This window comes from Maylandia zebra, linkage group LG15 (assembly GCF_041146795.1).
Source record: "Maylandia zebra isolate NMK-2024a linkage group LG15, Mzebra_GT3a, whole genome shotgun sequence".
NCBI lineage: Eukaryota > Metazoa > Chordata > Actinopteri > Cichliformes > Cichlidae > Maylandia > Maylandia zebra.
The window spans coordinates 34,947,079-34,962,647 of record NC_135181.1 but is presented as its reverse complement, the minus strand read 5'-3'; the positions used below and the strand labels follow the sequence as shown (position 1 = coordinate 34,962,647).

Sequence of the window (15,569 nt, the reverse complement as noted above, 5' to 3'; positions counted from 1 at the left end):
CGCTGATCTCAGTTGTGTTTCTATCTGGTGTTTTGTTTTGTGTTTTGTGTTTTTTTTTTTTTTTTTTTTTAAAGGAGGAGGAGGAGGAGGAGGTGGTGAGGAGGTGAGGTGGGGGGGGGTAAAACAATTGAAAAAGGACTGATGTAAGTATCTTTTGATTGTTTTTAAATGAAGGGGTCACATTTGGCTATTGTCACATTGACAAGGAAGCAAATCATTTTGGGTTCTTCGAAATTAAAATAGCAGGTTCAAGTTTGAAATATTGCCCAGTAAAAAAGGAAAAATACACGCTGAAAGACACGAAAAACAAACGGATCGAGTATATCCGGGTTAAAGGTAGTAATTTTCTAACGTTGCTCGGGTTTGATTCACAGTCTATTTCCGCGTTGCTATCGTTTTAGCATCAAGCTACCTGGTCTCTGAAAAGTAGTTAACTCTAATTAATCACGACTTTTCAACACAGACGTCTATTCGACAAAAGGAGATACAGCTTCAAGGTCTCCGGGCAGAAAGTGTAAGATGGAAGCGAGTGGTTACATTTTGTTTTGCTTTGTTTCTTACGTTTTCTGTTTTGTGCTCTTCTGGTTTACCCAATAGCTAGCTTGCTCGTTTCTGTTCTGTTTAATGGGTGGCTAACATGTTAGCTCCCAGCAGCGCATCACAGCCACAGTGAGTTTTGTTATTGGATATAATATATATGCATATAATTATTGGATGGTTAGGCTTTGCAAAGTTTGGCGCTTAGGACACACTCTGCCAGAAGTTTTCTGTTAGCCTGTTATTAGCTTAGACCTTTTAAGTTTACTAGCATAAGTGTCAGCCTGGGCAGAAATAGTGAAACTGAGTCGCTGTTTCTAACGCGAATCTGCGTTTTTATGGTGTCAGTGAAACATAAAAATGTACAGATGTAGAGGACACGGATGTCAAAAATGAAACGCGAGGTTCTCACGGTGTCTTTTGTGGAGTCAAATGAGTCTAATCTACATTTAAGCTAGCAGTCAGAAGTTAAATACAGTGACACAACACTTTCTTGATGCCCTGACAGGTGTTGGGGAATATTCAGTAACATTTTAGCCTGAGGACTGTAAACGTGTAATTGGTATTTTAAGCACCTCATTGTCTCCATTTATCAGGCACTAAAGTTTTTTGGTTTTTTTTTTAACCATATGTAATACATGTTTACATCATCAAGCTATGTTATTTTTTCTTGACTTGTATACTCTCACTGGACATTTATTTAGGTACACCGGGCTAGTTGGACTCCCTTTTGCCTTCAAGACTACCTAAAATCTTTATGGTATAGACTCAACAAGGTGTTGGAAATACTTCTCAGATATTATTGGTCCATATTGACATGACTGAAATTGTCAGCTGCACATCCATGATGCAAGTCTTTCACCACATCCCAAAAGCACTCTATTGGAGATCTGTGACTGTGGAGGCCATTTGAGTACAGTGAACTCATGTTCAAGAAACCAATATGAGATAATTAGAAGTTTGTGACACAGTGCATTATCCTGGTAGAGCAGGTACACTGATGGACATGCTCAGCGACAGCACTGAGGTAGGCTGTGGTGTTTAAACAATGGTCAAATAGTACCAAATTGGCCCTAAATGTGCCAAGGAAAAATCTGCCACACCATTAGGCTACCACCAGCAAGAGGCATTGCTACAAGGCATGAAGGATCGATGCTTTCTTCCACAGTCAAGAATCATCAGACCAGGCAATGTTTTTCCAATATTATGTTGTGCAATTTTGTTGCGCTCATTTAAATTCAAGCCTCAGTTTCCTATTCTTAGCTGACAGGAGTGGTAAATGTGTGGTCTTCTACTGCTGTAGTCCTTCTGCTTCAAGGGGTTGTGAATCCAGAAATGCTCTACTGCACTATAACCTTTGTTTGTTTGTTTGTTTGTTTTTTGAGTTCCCGTTGCCTTCGTTTATGAAACAGTCTGGTCCTTCTCCTCTGACCTCTGACACAGAGAATTGCTGCTCATTGGATATCTTCTCTTTTTTTTAGATCATTCTCTGGTAACCCCCAGTTGAGGTTGTGTGGGGATTTTCCACACAGGAGGAAAATCCCAGTAGATCACCAATATCTGAAATCGTCACACCAGCCTGTTTGACACCAGTAACTATGCTATGTTCAGAGTCACTTAAATCCCCTTTCTTCCACATTCTGATGGTCTGAGTTGCTGCCATGTTATTGGCTGATTAGTGTCAACAAGCAGTTTAACAAGTGTACCTGAAAAGGTGTCCAGTGACTGTATATCATTCTTACTATTCCCAGTGTGGCAAAATCCCTGAAGTTGGCTAACTTCTGGAAAAATACTGCCGTGTGTGCTGTACACTATGTTAAGGATCCAGGCAGCAGAACAGCCTACAGTGCTGCAGTAAAATGCGGAGTTGCAGTGTGAAATTTGCCACACTTATGACACAGACGCTGTAGTGTTCGAGTCATGCAGCTGAGTCACACTCGGTGAGGCTTCACATGAGAAATGCTCAGCTGGAATATGGCAAGCTGAAGAACAGCAGCTTCTCCATGAAGAAGTGCAGAGATGTGGGAGAAGAGCGGGGCCTCAACCCCAGTAACAGTTTCACTGTTCATAGCCTGTGAGCTTAGCTTAGCTTATGGATTGCTTTCGTTTCTGTTTGCTTCTGTTATTAGACCGAGTTAGACGAGCTGTCGCCATGCTGTTGAATTTCTGTGATCTGGAAAGAAAGTTTCCCAGTTTTTATTCGGTTGCCTGGTGTTTTACAGGGTGTCAGGTCTGGTTCAGTCTGGTTGAACAGTTAATGCACAGAGTAAAGAGGCCGAAAATTGAAGACAAAACAGAAGACGGCGAGGTAAGGTAGGTGAAGCTATCTGACTGTCATTTGGTTTGAATTTTCAGCTCAGTCAAATCATTTTGTAACCATTTTCACAGGTTTAATGAACAAAAAGTTTAAAATAGCTTAAAACTAGTATTAAGATTAACATGTTCATCATTAGAATAGAAGTATTTTCTGACTAATTTAATTAGCTTTGTAGATATTTGATCATAGACTGAATTATCTCACAAGCTAAAATACTGACCTGCTGGTGGGGTAAATGGACCAGTAAACACCAAAGTCTTTAACATCGGTGCTGAATTTCATGCCAATTAATAGCAGCATTTGTTGACTTTAAAAGATCTCTTAGCGGATTTATTTCAACTGCTTAAACCATGGGTGTCAAACATAAGGCCTGGGGGCTAAAATCGGCCTGGCAAAGCGATCCAGTCCAGCCCCCTGGTTAGCTTTGGAAGACGTGAAGCAGTCCGTAGTTGTTTAACTTTACTGTAGGTTTTGCAGCTGATTAGGATTTTCATTCATGTAATCATTATCACCCAAGTATCACACAGGCTGCTTGGACTTATGTAATTTGGGCTGTAAAATTACAAAATTATTCAAATCATTCAGGAGAAGTTGGGAAGCATACATGATAAAATCTAGGAGCAGCCAAATTTTCTGTCTGTGTTCAGGCAGCAGTGCCTTGTGAATGTTTTACTCCACCATGATTTCCCAAATAACCCCGATACTCTCTTCTTCTCCTGAATTTTGTCTCTAGTACAAGCGGTAGCAGAGTTATGGTCGTTTAAAGAACGGGCCCGTAGAAATTACATTTATTTTTCTTACATTGAGATTATTAAGGGATTAAATGCTTAGTTTAATATCTTTAGAAAGGGGAGTTTTAGTGATCTGGCCCACTTACAATCAAAGGGGTCTGTGTAGGGCCCATGATGTAAGGTGAATTTCACATCTGTGGTTTAGAGTGTTTCATATATTTAGGAGCCTAATGGTTTTGTTTTATTTGTGGGCTGAGCGTAGGCAGATCATGCTAATCGTTATAAATGTCTGTCAACAGTGTGAGAGCAGCACTGGCAGGCATGACCGGGGTGGACGAGCTCTCAGACAGCACAGAGGTGGTGGAGATGGAGGACGTGAATTCCACCCAGTTCCAGGTGGAGAAACATACGTGGGACGGCCTGCGGAAGATCATCCACAACAGCCGCAAAAACACCGGCGTGGTTATCAACAAGGCACCGCACGACTTCCAGTTCATCCAGAAAGACGAGAGCAGCCCGCACTCTCACCGCATCTACTACCTTGGTGAGCGGCGGTTACTGAAACCTGAGGTCTGACACATGAATGGCTGAAATAACATGTCATTTTCTACAAGCGCTGTAAGAAGCCCGAGCTCACAGAGGCATTTTTTAGGGGCCGTGACTTGTTGGCTTGCAGATTCAGTGGCTTCCGTTCAGTCTCTTTGAAAGGTAGCACACGTCTGTGAAAAATCTGTGGATGCAGCTGGTGAGTCAGAGCTGCCAGCCTGCACCTGTTTTCGAGCTCATTTGATTTCCACAGAGCTGCACTGGCTTTAGTGTGTGCTGGAAAAAAATGTGGAACAACATTTTGCATTGTGGACATATTTCTGCTTTTTTCCCCCCCCCTCGTCTTGCAGCTGTAGCACACAGGATTCTTGTAAAATGGCTGCTAGTTTTTGTTGCTCTGAGTTTTACATTTTGATACCTGGCTATAGTAAGCTGTGTAATGTTGACTAATTTAGTCAGCTATAACTGCTAACCATAGCTGATGGTTTGGTTATTTTGTCCGTTATAACCAGTCAGACCTTAACAGTTACCGCCTGGTCTGAATGCTCTTTTTATATTTAGACCTTCACTGTGACCAGAAGTGTGTGGTACATGTTGATCTCATGCCTGTTTTTTATCTTCGTGGTGTATTTATGCTGCATTGGCCATCATCCTTTAATTGCTGTTTGCCTCCCCTGACTGTCATTTAGCTGAAGTTACATAGTTTTGCTGTAGAGCCTTCCCAAACTGATTTAATAGATTTGTTGTTCAGTCTCAAATATAGCTAGCCGCACAAAAAACAAACCAAAAACACCTATCTCATGCTTTTAAAATAGCTTCTTACCCATGTTTTATTCCTTCCTTTCTGTGAACTGCATAGTTGGATTATTAGAACATTTTATAGCACACAAATGTGTTGTCTTTGTCAAACATCTGTGATGGCAAACATCAGCTGCCATTTTTCTTTTTTTTTATGCAGCCACAAGACAGCTGCACACAAAAAGCAAACTGTGCACTTACATGGACAAACCTTTTTGAAGAGTGATCATGTAAGACAAGACAGTAAGGGTCTTGTCTTGTTATTATTATCATCCTGTCTCCCTCCCCTCACCTCCAACCGGTCGCAGCAGATGGCGGACCCTCCCTTAGCCTTCACTGTGGGTGTTTTTCCTCCCCACTGTCACCAAGTGCTTGCTTAAAGGGGTCATCTGATTGTTGGGGTGTTCTCTGTATTGTTGTAGGGTCTTTACCTTACAATATAAAACACTTTGAGGTGACTGTTGTTGTGATTTGGTGCTATATAAATAAAACTGAATTGAATTCAGTCTTAAACCTGTCTCTGTTTAAGACCTTACTGCAGGCACAGGGGAAGACGTGCTGTGAATTGCCTCAGGGCGGAATTGAACCTGGGCCTTTGCATTAGCCCTATGGCCCAAGGGTTGCCTGCTCATCTTGGCACTCTGTGCGGTATGTTCCTCAGTAAGAAGCTTGTGTAAGCCAACACTACTGCTGCGAATGCCGGCCGAACCAGAGCGCCTACAAAAAGACCAGCTCGCCTTGCTTCGTCTGATGCCTTCTGTGGTATGTTTCCTGACAGGAATGCCTTACGCCAGCAGGGAAAATGCGTTACTCTACTCAGACATTCCCAAGAAGATCCGCAAAGATGCCCTGTTGGTTTTGTCTTGGAAACCAATGCTGGATCACTTTCAGGTGAGGAAGAATTTTTAGTCCTCATCTTGCTGTCCAATCGGATGTTTTGACATTCGTTTCAGACGTGTTTTTGTGCACCGTCATTTGAACAGTGCATTTATTTAATAACATTGGCATTCTTTAACAAAATATAAAACACTGTTGAGCAGAATGAAGTAGAAGGTGCAAAAGAGCCAAAAGGTAATGTCCCCAAATGAGGATGCAGGGTCGCAGGAGGTTAAAGGGACTTACTGATTTTTTTGCCTTTTATTTACAGTGATGATTTTAAAGTTTGTACTTGGTAAAACGTTTAAGAATTACAGGTGAATTTATATAAAAATATTTCTTAAAAGTTGAGAGCAAAGACTGTCTGACCTCATAAACACCATTAACTTGCATAAAACTTTACAGTGTGAATGCATGGAAGCTTCATGTCGGGCTCAAGTCAAGCACCAACCAGGTGAATCCACTGATCCGCTGGGTTTGACCGTGCACCTTCTCAGTTAGCAGCAAGTGCAGCCAGAAAGCAGAGGGATGGTCACTGGTGTCACAGGGCCAGCTACAACTGAGGGAATGTGCAGCGGAATTTACATTTGATTAAAAAACGGTCATAATATAATGAATGAGTCTGACTACAGCTGTATGTTGCTGTTGTCAGCTGAGGGAATGCTGGATGAAACGGACTCTTTATCAGACGGCGTCTGGTCTGAGAGGCTGTGTAAAGGACCTGTGAAATATTAATGTGATGTGTTTTTTAATTTCCCCTGAATAAAACTATAGACCTGGAAATGTGTTTGATATTTCCCCTTTAGGACCATTTAATTATTTAGAGGTTTATTGTGAGCCATTTCCTAAATAATTGCACTTCTCCTTATGGAGCTTAAAACTGCTGTTGTAAATCTTCTCCTGAAGACAAATTAACTCGAACACTCAGGTCACATGAGACCACATGATTGATGTTAATTGCTATCCAGCTGGTCTGCACTGATTTCACAAACAAAGCGTGTTCCTGCTGAAGCGAGAGAACAGCTTTTATTTCCTGGTCCTCAGAGATGCTCTCTGTAATTTAGAAATTTGGTCATGTTTTGTTTGTATGTTTTTGTTTTTCCACGGCGTGAACGACTTTCTTTGACCTTGACTTTGGTCACTGTCACGTTGTGTGTTCTCTTGTCACTCCTGACCTCAGGCCAGCCCTCACCACGGAGGCTTCTCTCGGGAAGAAGAGCTGCTGCGAGAGAGGAAGCGTTTGGGGGTGTCTGGCATCACCTCCTATGACTACCACCGACCCAGCGGCCTCTTCCTGTTCCAGGCCAACAGCAGCCTGTACTACTGCCGTGATGGTGGGAACAGCAGCTTCATTGTGAGTTAAAGGCCAGTTAAGTAGGACTCTCACTGCTGCAGAGCACAGGCTGAAAATTACAGCCCCGATGAGGCTAGTTGGGAAAGACATCTGATTTTTGTGCATCACTAAATATAAAAAGTTGAAGTCTCCCTTCACTCCATGTATCTTGAAGTTTTCTCCATCCCCCTCAACCCTGCAAAGCATCAGCAGGGATCAAATAAATCCATGATAATAGACAGATCGATACTTTACTTTTCCCCAAGCGGAAATTCAAATATCCAGCATCTTTATTTAAAAAAAACAAAACAAAAAACATCCCTCTGGCCAAAAATACAAAATCATCTAATTAAATAATGTTAGTAATAGTGATAAAAATACAATATAAACAGGAAAAAAGTCCTATTCCAGTGGGGACAAGTTGAGATGTGCCCTTCTCCACCACAGTCTTAAGTCCAACCTCCGGCTTTACCCCCGACACACAGCAGCATAAAAGAAAGCACTGGCCACCACAGTGTGATTAAAATATATGCAGCATCTCCTCACACACACACCAAATGACCTCAGCTGCCACAGGAAGAAGAGGTGGCTCTGCATCTTATAATTAATGTTTTCTTTTTCTTCCCCAGACTTCTCCGATGAATCCCACAGAGATTACGAGCCAGAATTCAGGCACACGTATGGACCCCAAGATCTGCCCCGGTGACCCCAGCTTCATCGGGTTCATCAACAACAATGACATTTGGGTGACTAGTATTGAGACGGGGGAAGAGAAGAGACTCACCTTCTGCCACAAAGGTGTGAACTGTGACATTTATCAAGTTCCCTTCAACTTTTTCCTTTCTTGTAGTTGAAATGGTTCCCTTAAACCAACTAAATAGACTCAAAAGCATCTTTAATTCATCCTTTTCTCTCTTTCTTTGTTTATGGTATGTTTGGGACTGTGAGACAGTCGTTTATATTAGTTATTAAATAAGTCGTTGTTAGTTGTGGTGCATGAAGCCAGTGATGGCACCAGATATTTACAGAAGCATAACAGCGGCTGTTCAAGTCAGCCACAGCACCGTAAACTTAAATTGGAGGTCAAACCCTGGTAGGGATGGCACAGGTTGCCTAATGTAAGCTCACTCTCGTGTTTTGTCTCTCGGGTGTTTTTATTGTAGGTATCGATAACCCCAAAGAGGATCCTAAATCTGCCGGCGTAGCCACTTTTGTCACCCAGGAAGAGTTTGATCGCTTCACTGGATACTGGTGGTGTCCGGCTGCTCAAGAAGGTGAGTACATTGATTTCGTAGTTATCATTCATTAGAAAATGACTCACAATATTTATTAATACAGTTTTTGTGAGCCCGGTCGCTTCGTCATGAAATTATTTCTACAAGCTTTCATGTTCAGTTTCTTCCAAAGACCTTTAAATAATCCTCACAGCTGCTTACTTTTCTGGCTGTTCTCATTGGTTTAGAGGCAGACGGTGGGAAAACTCTACAGATTCTCTACGAGGAGGTGGATGAGTCTGAGGTAGAGATCATCCACGTTCCGTCTCCGGCTTTGGAAGAGCGCAAGACAGATGTGTACAGATACCCACACGCAGGTATCAAATCAGCAGAAACTTACACAAAAGTTCTACATATACTTCTACATGGCTTAACTCCTAATGCTGGGTGTAGCCTGTGTTTATACATGTGCTCCTGTAAAATGTTTGCTTATATTTTGGTACATAAATCAGCTTACTTTCTTTTTCAGGCAGCAAAAATCCTGATATCACCCTCAAAATAGCAGAAATACGAACAGACAGTCAAGGCAAAGTGAGTGCTCATTCAGAGTTCAGTGGGTTTCCCCCCCACAGTGAACACAGCACTGATGTGAGCTGGTCTGATTGGTGTTTTTCTCTCTTCAGATTGTCAGCACACAGGAAAAGGAGCTACCTGTTCCCTTCACCAGCCTGTTCCCACGTGCAGAGTACATTACCAGAGCCGGATGGACTAAAGACGGGCGATTGTAAGCCAGAAAATAATAAATAGTTAAAAACAGGAAGCCCAGAAGTAAACTTGTCAGTAGAGGGCACATGTTCTCGTTGCATCACAGCTCTCCTGTGTTTGTGTGTCAGCGCGTGGGCGGTGATGATGGACCGACGGCAGCAGAATCTCCAGCTGGTCCTGCTGCCTCCTGAACTCTTCATCCCAGCGCATCAGGACGAAGCCAAAAGACAGGAGAGCCTGGAGGCCCTCGGAGACTCGGTCCACCCTTTCATCGTTTACCAAGAGACCAGCGACATCTGGATCAATGTGAGCACCAGCAGCACGTCTTTAGCGAGCCTGGTTGTTTCTCAGATTAGTTTCCCCTCATGTTTCAATCAGCCCGAGTGGCACAGAGGCAGATGTTTGCTGTGAAGTTTACAATATACAATATAATCCTACTCTGGACTTGGATCAAAAACATTTTGTTTGCCTTTCCTACACAGGTCCATGACATCTTCCATCCTTTCATCCAAACCACTGAGGACGAGATCACATTCATCACAGTAAACGAGTCCAAAACTGGCTTCTGCCACCTGTATAAGATCACCTCAGTGTTACAGCGGGGCAGCCATCACTGGGCCAAAGGCTACACGCACTCTGAAGGTAGCACCACGTGCAGACACACACTAACTCATCTGTACTGTTCATGCAGAACATCTTTGACATGGTTTTAAGTGAGATTTATTTATTTTATGAACAATTCTGTATTCCTGGGATGTTTCTGGGTTTGTAACATAGTTTTACTGTGTTGTTCTTACCGTGCCACTCACACGACCTATGTGACACATTTGCTCCTCTGTCATCAGATGATTTCAAGTGTCCAGTCAAAGAGGAGGTGATGGTGACCAGCGGGGAGTGGGAGGTGCTGGCCAATCATGGCGCAAAGGTAAAGCCCTGTACATGGGTTCCCACATTCACAGCAGCCACTTAAAACTATAGTTTTATACAAAATAACTTGTGCTGAGTACATAGAGTAGAGGTAGGCAATGTAGTGTCACTATTATATATTAATGTGATATATAATCAATGATATAGAATAAAAATACTGAAGGTTTTATAAGTGCAAGTAAATGAAGGGCATTTTCCTTCTTTTACAATGAGCTGCTGTCATTGACGACACACACCCTAATTTGAAACAAGGTACCAGCAGCATTAATGTAACAGTAGTGACACAGCATACGTCACATGTAAGCACATAAGTAGTCGGTTAATTAAGCGCTGTGAGCAGAGTTGGTCGTCTTTATGTTTTTTTGCTCCTGTAACTGTTATGTCGCATCTTCTTCTACTGCTGCTGCTCTCTGCTCTGTTTCGGGGTCGCCAGAGTGGATCATCTTCCTCCATCTCATCCTATCCCTAGCATTCTCCTCCATCGCACCAATGATACACCAAACCTCTGTCTGTCTGTTCTTCCTCTTTTCCTCCAGCCTGGCAGCTCCATATTCAGCATCTTCTGTCTAATTGATCCACTCTCTCTGCACACACACAAAGCCATCCCAGCCTCGCCTCTCATACTTGTCTCCAAAATCACCCCCTGATCGAGCTCAGCCGATTTACTCATTTCTAATCTTGTCCATCCTGGTCACTCCGAACACAAATCCTCTTGTCGTCTTGTCAGCCGCACCGTCTCCAAACCTCGTAAACCTTCCCTTTCACTCTTGCTCTCCCTTCTGTCACCTCGACACTCGGGCCTGCTCCACCTTGCCTGTGCTCTCTTCCTCACCTCTCTTGTACTGTTGCATCAGCATGTATCTGAATATGAGAGTAATATTTCTACATTTTGCTTAAAAAAGACTAATAACACACAGACTCTCATGCAGATTAGAACAACCTAATAAAGGAGATACTTACTTACTGTTTGGTGTCATAGCTCAGCTGTCTTTTTGTTTGTGTGTAAACAAAATGTTCCAACAGTGTTTTTTTCTTGTTTGTGCAGCGTTCATCCAGCCCTCAAATTTGGGTGGATGAGGCAGCCAAGCTGGTTTACTTTCAGGGAACCAAAGACTCTCCTCTGGAGCATCACCTCTACGTGGTGAGCTACGACTCGCCGGGTGAAATCGTCCGACTCACCAAACCTGGCTTCTCCCACAGCTGCTCTGTGAGCCAGGTACCTGAATACACACTCGTGTTCCTCGCCAAATCTCCTCTGACCTTTCTACACCTGTCAACTGATTTTACTTTTTTAAAATCTAAGAGTACAAGCAGTTACTGTCTCATCGTTCCTTTTTTGCTGTTTCCTGTAGAAATTTTCACAAATTATGTATCGCCTGCTTTTTCCTGTTTTATCATTTGAATAGCTCTCTTAAGTGAGCGAGGCTTTAACAGTATTCAATAGTTTAATGCACATGAGAGAGCATGACCCAATGCAGTAAACTTCACATTCAGATATGTGTATGAAGTGTTTGTGTACACCTTGGCGATGCTTTCTAACTCTGCCTCATCTGTTTTCTTTCACACAGACCTTTGACATGTTTATCAGCCATTACAGCAGCCTGACCACTGCACCGTGTGTCCACATTTACAAGCTGAATGGCTCAGACAGCGACCCTCTGCACAAAGAGCCCCAGTTTTGGGCGAGCATGATGGAATCTTCTGGTACTGAATTCCCCTTAAAATCAAACAGATTTTTACACTTTTATCAGATGGTTTGACACCCTTGCCTCCCTGTTTGTTTAGTTTTCCTGTTCTGCTCATTAAAGATGGACAACAACTTAAAGATTTTGTTTTGGGGTTTTTTGTCGTCTCCAGCTTTCCCACTTGACGGCACACCTCCAGAGATCTTTAGCTTCACGGGCAAGTCGGGTTTCGAGCTGTACGGCATGCTGTACAAACCGGAGAAGCTAGTCCCCGGGAGGAAGCACCCCACCGTCGTCTTTGTCTATGGTGGTCCTCAGGTTTGCCCTCCAACTCCCACCCCATTCATAGGGCCAGATTTACTAAACGAGTCAAAATGGTGTGTGAGTGCAGTTAGCAATAAACTGCCTGTTGCAGATGCTAGTAAATCAGTTTGCACGCTTCATTTATATGACCTGATCCTTAATTTCTTTTCAACGTTAACAAAGGAACTCCACAAAAATGCTCACAACTTATCCAGAAAGTATTCACAGCACTTCATTTGTTCCACATTTTGTCATGTCACAGTGACATAAACACAAGTTTATTTTCTTCCAGGTGCAATTAGTGAACAATTCTTATAAAGGGGTGAAGTACCTGCGGCTGAGCACGCTGGCCTCTTTGGGCTACGTTGTGCTTGTTATCGATGGGCGGGGTTCCTGCCAGCGAGGCCTCAAGTTTGAAGGAGCTGTGAAGGACAGAATGGTAAATGTCTCGAGACAAACGTGTACGGGTTAAAGATGAAGATGCTCCCTCCAAACTCTCCTAGGTTTCCTAAAATTCAGGAACACATTAGCCTCTTTTCTTAGTTTTCTTCTGTAGAAACAAAACAGCCAAGTTCAATCTTTTCTCCTCTGTCCAGGGTCAGGTGGAGATTGAAGACCAGGTGGAGGGTTTGCACTACATCGCAGACAAGTACAAGTTTGTAGACCTGAGTCGCGTCGCCATCCACGGCTGGTCGTACGGCGGCTTCCTGTCCCTCATGGGCCTCATCCACAGACCCGACATCTTTAAGGTGAAAAAACATTTACTGTCAGATTTAGATCAGCCAACAAGCCGAAAACTAGAAGTTTGATGTGTCAGTTCAGTTTTTCCTCTTTGCTCCAGGAAACAGAAATACCCATTAAAAAATGTAAACACACATTTGTAAAACTCTCTCTTTGTTGTTTAATTAAAAAAATAGGTCTCCATCACCTGATAAATAACTCTTTAAAGCCCTAAGAGTAAATTATTTGTTCCATCAGATACATTTAGCGTATCTTTTCTAAGGATGTGAGCGTTATAAAAATAAAAAAGCTGTATGGATGTTGATAATCCTGGTGCTTTAGGCAGTTTCTATAATTACATTTCATGCAGAGTGATTGCCGCCTCTGTTAGAGAACAGACCTGGAACTTCACTTTCAGTGAAAGGCAGAAATGATGACGCCGTCTCCCGTGTGATCTCTTTGTTGGTTAGGTTGCTATCGCGGGCGCTCCGGTGACGTTGTGGATGGCCTATGACACCGGCTACACGGAGCGATATTTGGACACCCCCGAAAAAAACCAGAGGGGATACGAAGCTTGTTCTGTCGCTCTGCACGTCGACAAGCTTCCCAATGAGTGAGAAACAGTTACTGCTTTAGTGCATTTATGACACATTATTATTCAGTTATTGTATGTTGCTGCATCCATCAGGCAGCTGAGACTATAATGCACTATTACCTCTGGCAGTACCATATTATACTTTGAGTTATTCATAAAATTCTGTATGAAGCAGCACAGGAAGAGACTCGCTATTCGGTGTTTGATTTCTCCGAGTGGTGCAACACATCAGTGTTTTATATGCCCTCTCTGTGATTAATACAGGCCCAACAGGTTGCTGATCCTGCATGGATTCTTAGACGAGAACGTGCACTTTTTCCACACTAACTTCCTCGTGTCTCAACTCATCCGAGCAGGGAAACCGTACAGCCTGCAGGTATGGCCGCTGACTGATGTCTCGCGGGGTTCAAACCTGCGCACTGTTTAACGATGAGACCGGCACGTTTGAAGAAGCGGCAGCTTTGAAACGCTTGTTTGTTGTTTCTGTTTTTTCCAGGTTTACCCCAACGAACGACACAGCATCAGATGTCCAGAGTCTGGAGAGCATTATGAGATTACACTGCTGCACTTCCTCCAGCAGAACCTCTGATAAAGCCTTTTGACGCAGCAACCTTCCCTCCTCGCTTCCTGTCCTTCCTCCCCTTTTCTCCTCTTTCACATTCCTCCATTTGTCCACCTCCGCGTCGCCTCCTAGATTTTTATAATCTGTTGAATGCAAGCTATGCCAAATCTCATCACACCTTGACAGATATCTGTCTTAAAGGCACTTCAGCATTTTAGCATCAATAAATCATTACAGGGATCATATGCAGATGTCAGTACGATGGGCAGGTACTGCCCGGCACTGAGGAGACCTCTTGTAGCCTTCAGGCTGACGGAGGCTTTGGGGAGAGAACGATCGGTTGCTTTGAGCCACAAAACAAGCAGGGGGCGCTATTCGCCAGAAAGAAATGTAGCTTTGGGGTTTGTAGTCACAGTGGAGTGAGAGAGTGTCACAGTAATGATGATTGATGCTGAACATGCTGCACCAACACAATCAATTCATCAGCAATGCAAAAAGTGCATAAATGGACCTGCAGTGCCCAGTTTTTGAACCTGGTTTGTCTATTTTTTTTCTTTTTGGTGCCTTTTTTTTTTTTTTTAAAGTTCTGCTTTTCTGGGTATCAACTGACAGAGATATCACTTTCCCCCCATGTGAATAAACACTGATGTGAAGCTAGTAAATGTAAAGCTCTGAAAGAGCAAACAAAACAGCGCTTAACCCTCCTTGTCACACACTTTGTAGTCTTTTTGTGCTTTGAGATTTCTTTCTCATGTGCTGTCAGAGATGATTTTTGTGTGGCATGCCAAGCCAAATGCCACATTTTTATTGTGTATTAATAAAATTTATACTTTTATTGTTATCTAATCATTCATAATGGGAATGCGTAGCGACCCTTCACTGCTTCCCTCAGTCACGTGCTTTAACTTTTCTCTGGAGCTTCTTTTTCTTCTGCTGCTGAGGACTTTTGCACAGTACATGTTTGCCTTGGTGCCGACAAGCTGACCTGCATGATGTCTGGCAGAGCCGTTGGCAATCTGAGGTGCCTTGCAAGAGTTTAAGAGCGCCCGCTCACATCACCCATATCAGGGAACCTGTTAGAGTACCTCAAGTGTCTGATGAACATCTGTAAGATGAGCTGCCATGACATGGTATCTGTACATGGTTAAATGTACTCTCAGATATTGAAGAAATAAACAGAAGTGAACAATCTTTTCCAAACTCTTCTCACCGGATTAAATGTGTTTTTAAAGGAGTTTCGTTGATCGTTTAGTGCAAAATTGAATTTATAGAATATACTCGTATAAAAATTTGTTAAAAACAGCTCCAGCACTCGCCACTTAAAGTGCTGCTGAAATAATTTTTGCTGACTGAGTGATTACGAGATCTGCCCAGCTTTCATCAGATAGACAGGCAGAACCTCAACACTCCCACAGTTACACACACAGGAGCTGCCTCAGTCATCCTATTATACTGTGATCAGTGTGGCTAACAGCTGTCAACTCATATCCACACCTACGTTAGGACTGTTGCTTTCAACCAGAGCACCACCTTGGCACTCCATAGCACCATTTTAACTATATTGTATTAAAAAAAGTCATCACACAAAGCAGAGTGAATATTATTTAAGGCAGTTCATTATTAAACTTAGGATGCAATTATTAAAATGGACTAAAAACAC

At 42.8% G+C, this 15,569-nt stretch overlaps 1 protein-coding gene across 5 annotated transcripts; it reads left to right on the top strand.

The window, feature by feature from the left end:
- Positions 1-358: 358 nt before the first annotated feature.
- LOC101465035 (dipeptidyl peptidase 9) lies at positions 359-15,109 on the top strand. Of its 5 annotated transcripts, none has more exons than XM_004564821.6 (21): positions 359-514; positions 2,760-2,850; positions 3,885-4,129; positions 5,708-5,820; positions 6,986-7,159; positions 7,768-7,936; positions 8,302-8,412; positions 8,601-8,729; positions 8,882-8,943; positions 9,036-9,136; positions 9,246-9,423; positions 9,600-9,759; positions 9,963-10,042; positions 11,090-11,260; positions 11,613-11,748; positions 11,902-12,047; positions 12,325-12,471; positions 12,629-12,781; positions 13,223-13,365; positions 13,612-13,723; positions 13,844-15,109. In XM_004564821.6, the coding sequence occupies exons 2-21, from the start codon at positions 2,795-2,797 to the stop codon at positions 13,934-13,936; spliced, it is 2,679 nt and encodes an 892-aa protein (XP_004564878.1). In that variant the 5' UTR covers positions 359-514; positions 2,760-2,794; the 3' UTR covers positions 13,937-15,109. The 5 variants fall into 5 exon arrangements, with proteins under 5 accessions (XP_004564878.1, XP_004564879.1, XP_076730452.1 ...); XM_004564822.6 differs by lacking the exon at positions 359-514 and adding an exon at positions 560-669; XM_076874337.1 differs by lacking the exon at positions 359-514 and adding an exon at positions 1,543-2,586.
- The last annotated feature ends 460 nt before the right edge of the window (positions 15,110-15,569 follow it).

What these genes read in the sequence shown, in the direction of transcription:
- LOC101465035 (XM_076874337.1), top strand. Translation starts at nt 2,490, where the DNA reads ATGAGAAATGCTCAGCTGGAATATGGCAAGCTGAAGAACAGCAGCTTC. An exon ending in GTGGGAACAGCAGCTTCATT is followed by an intron (nt 7,160 to 7,767) that starts GTGAGTTAAAGG and finishes TTTCTTCCCCAG; the next exon opens with ACTTCTCCGATGAATCCCAC. An exon ending in ACTCACCTTCTGCCACAAAG is followed by an intron (nt 7,937 to 8,301) that starts GTGTGAACTGTG and finishes TTTTTATTGTAG; the next exon opens with GTATCGATAACCCCAAAGAG.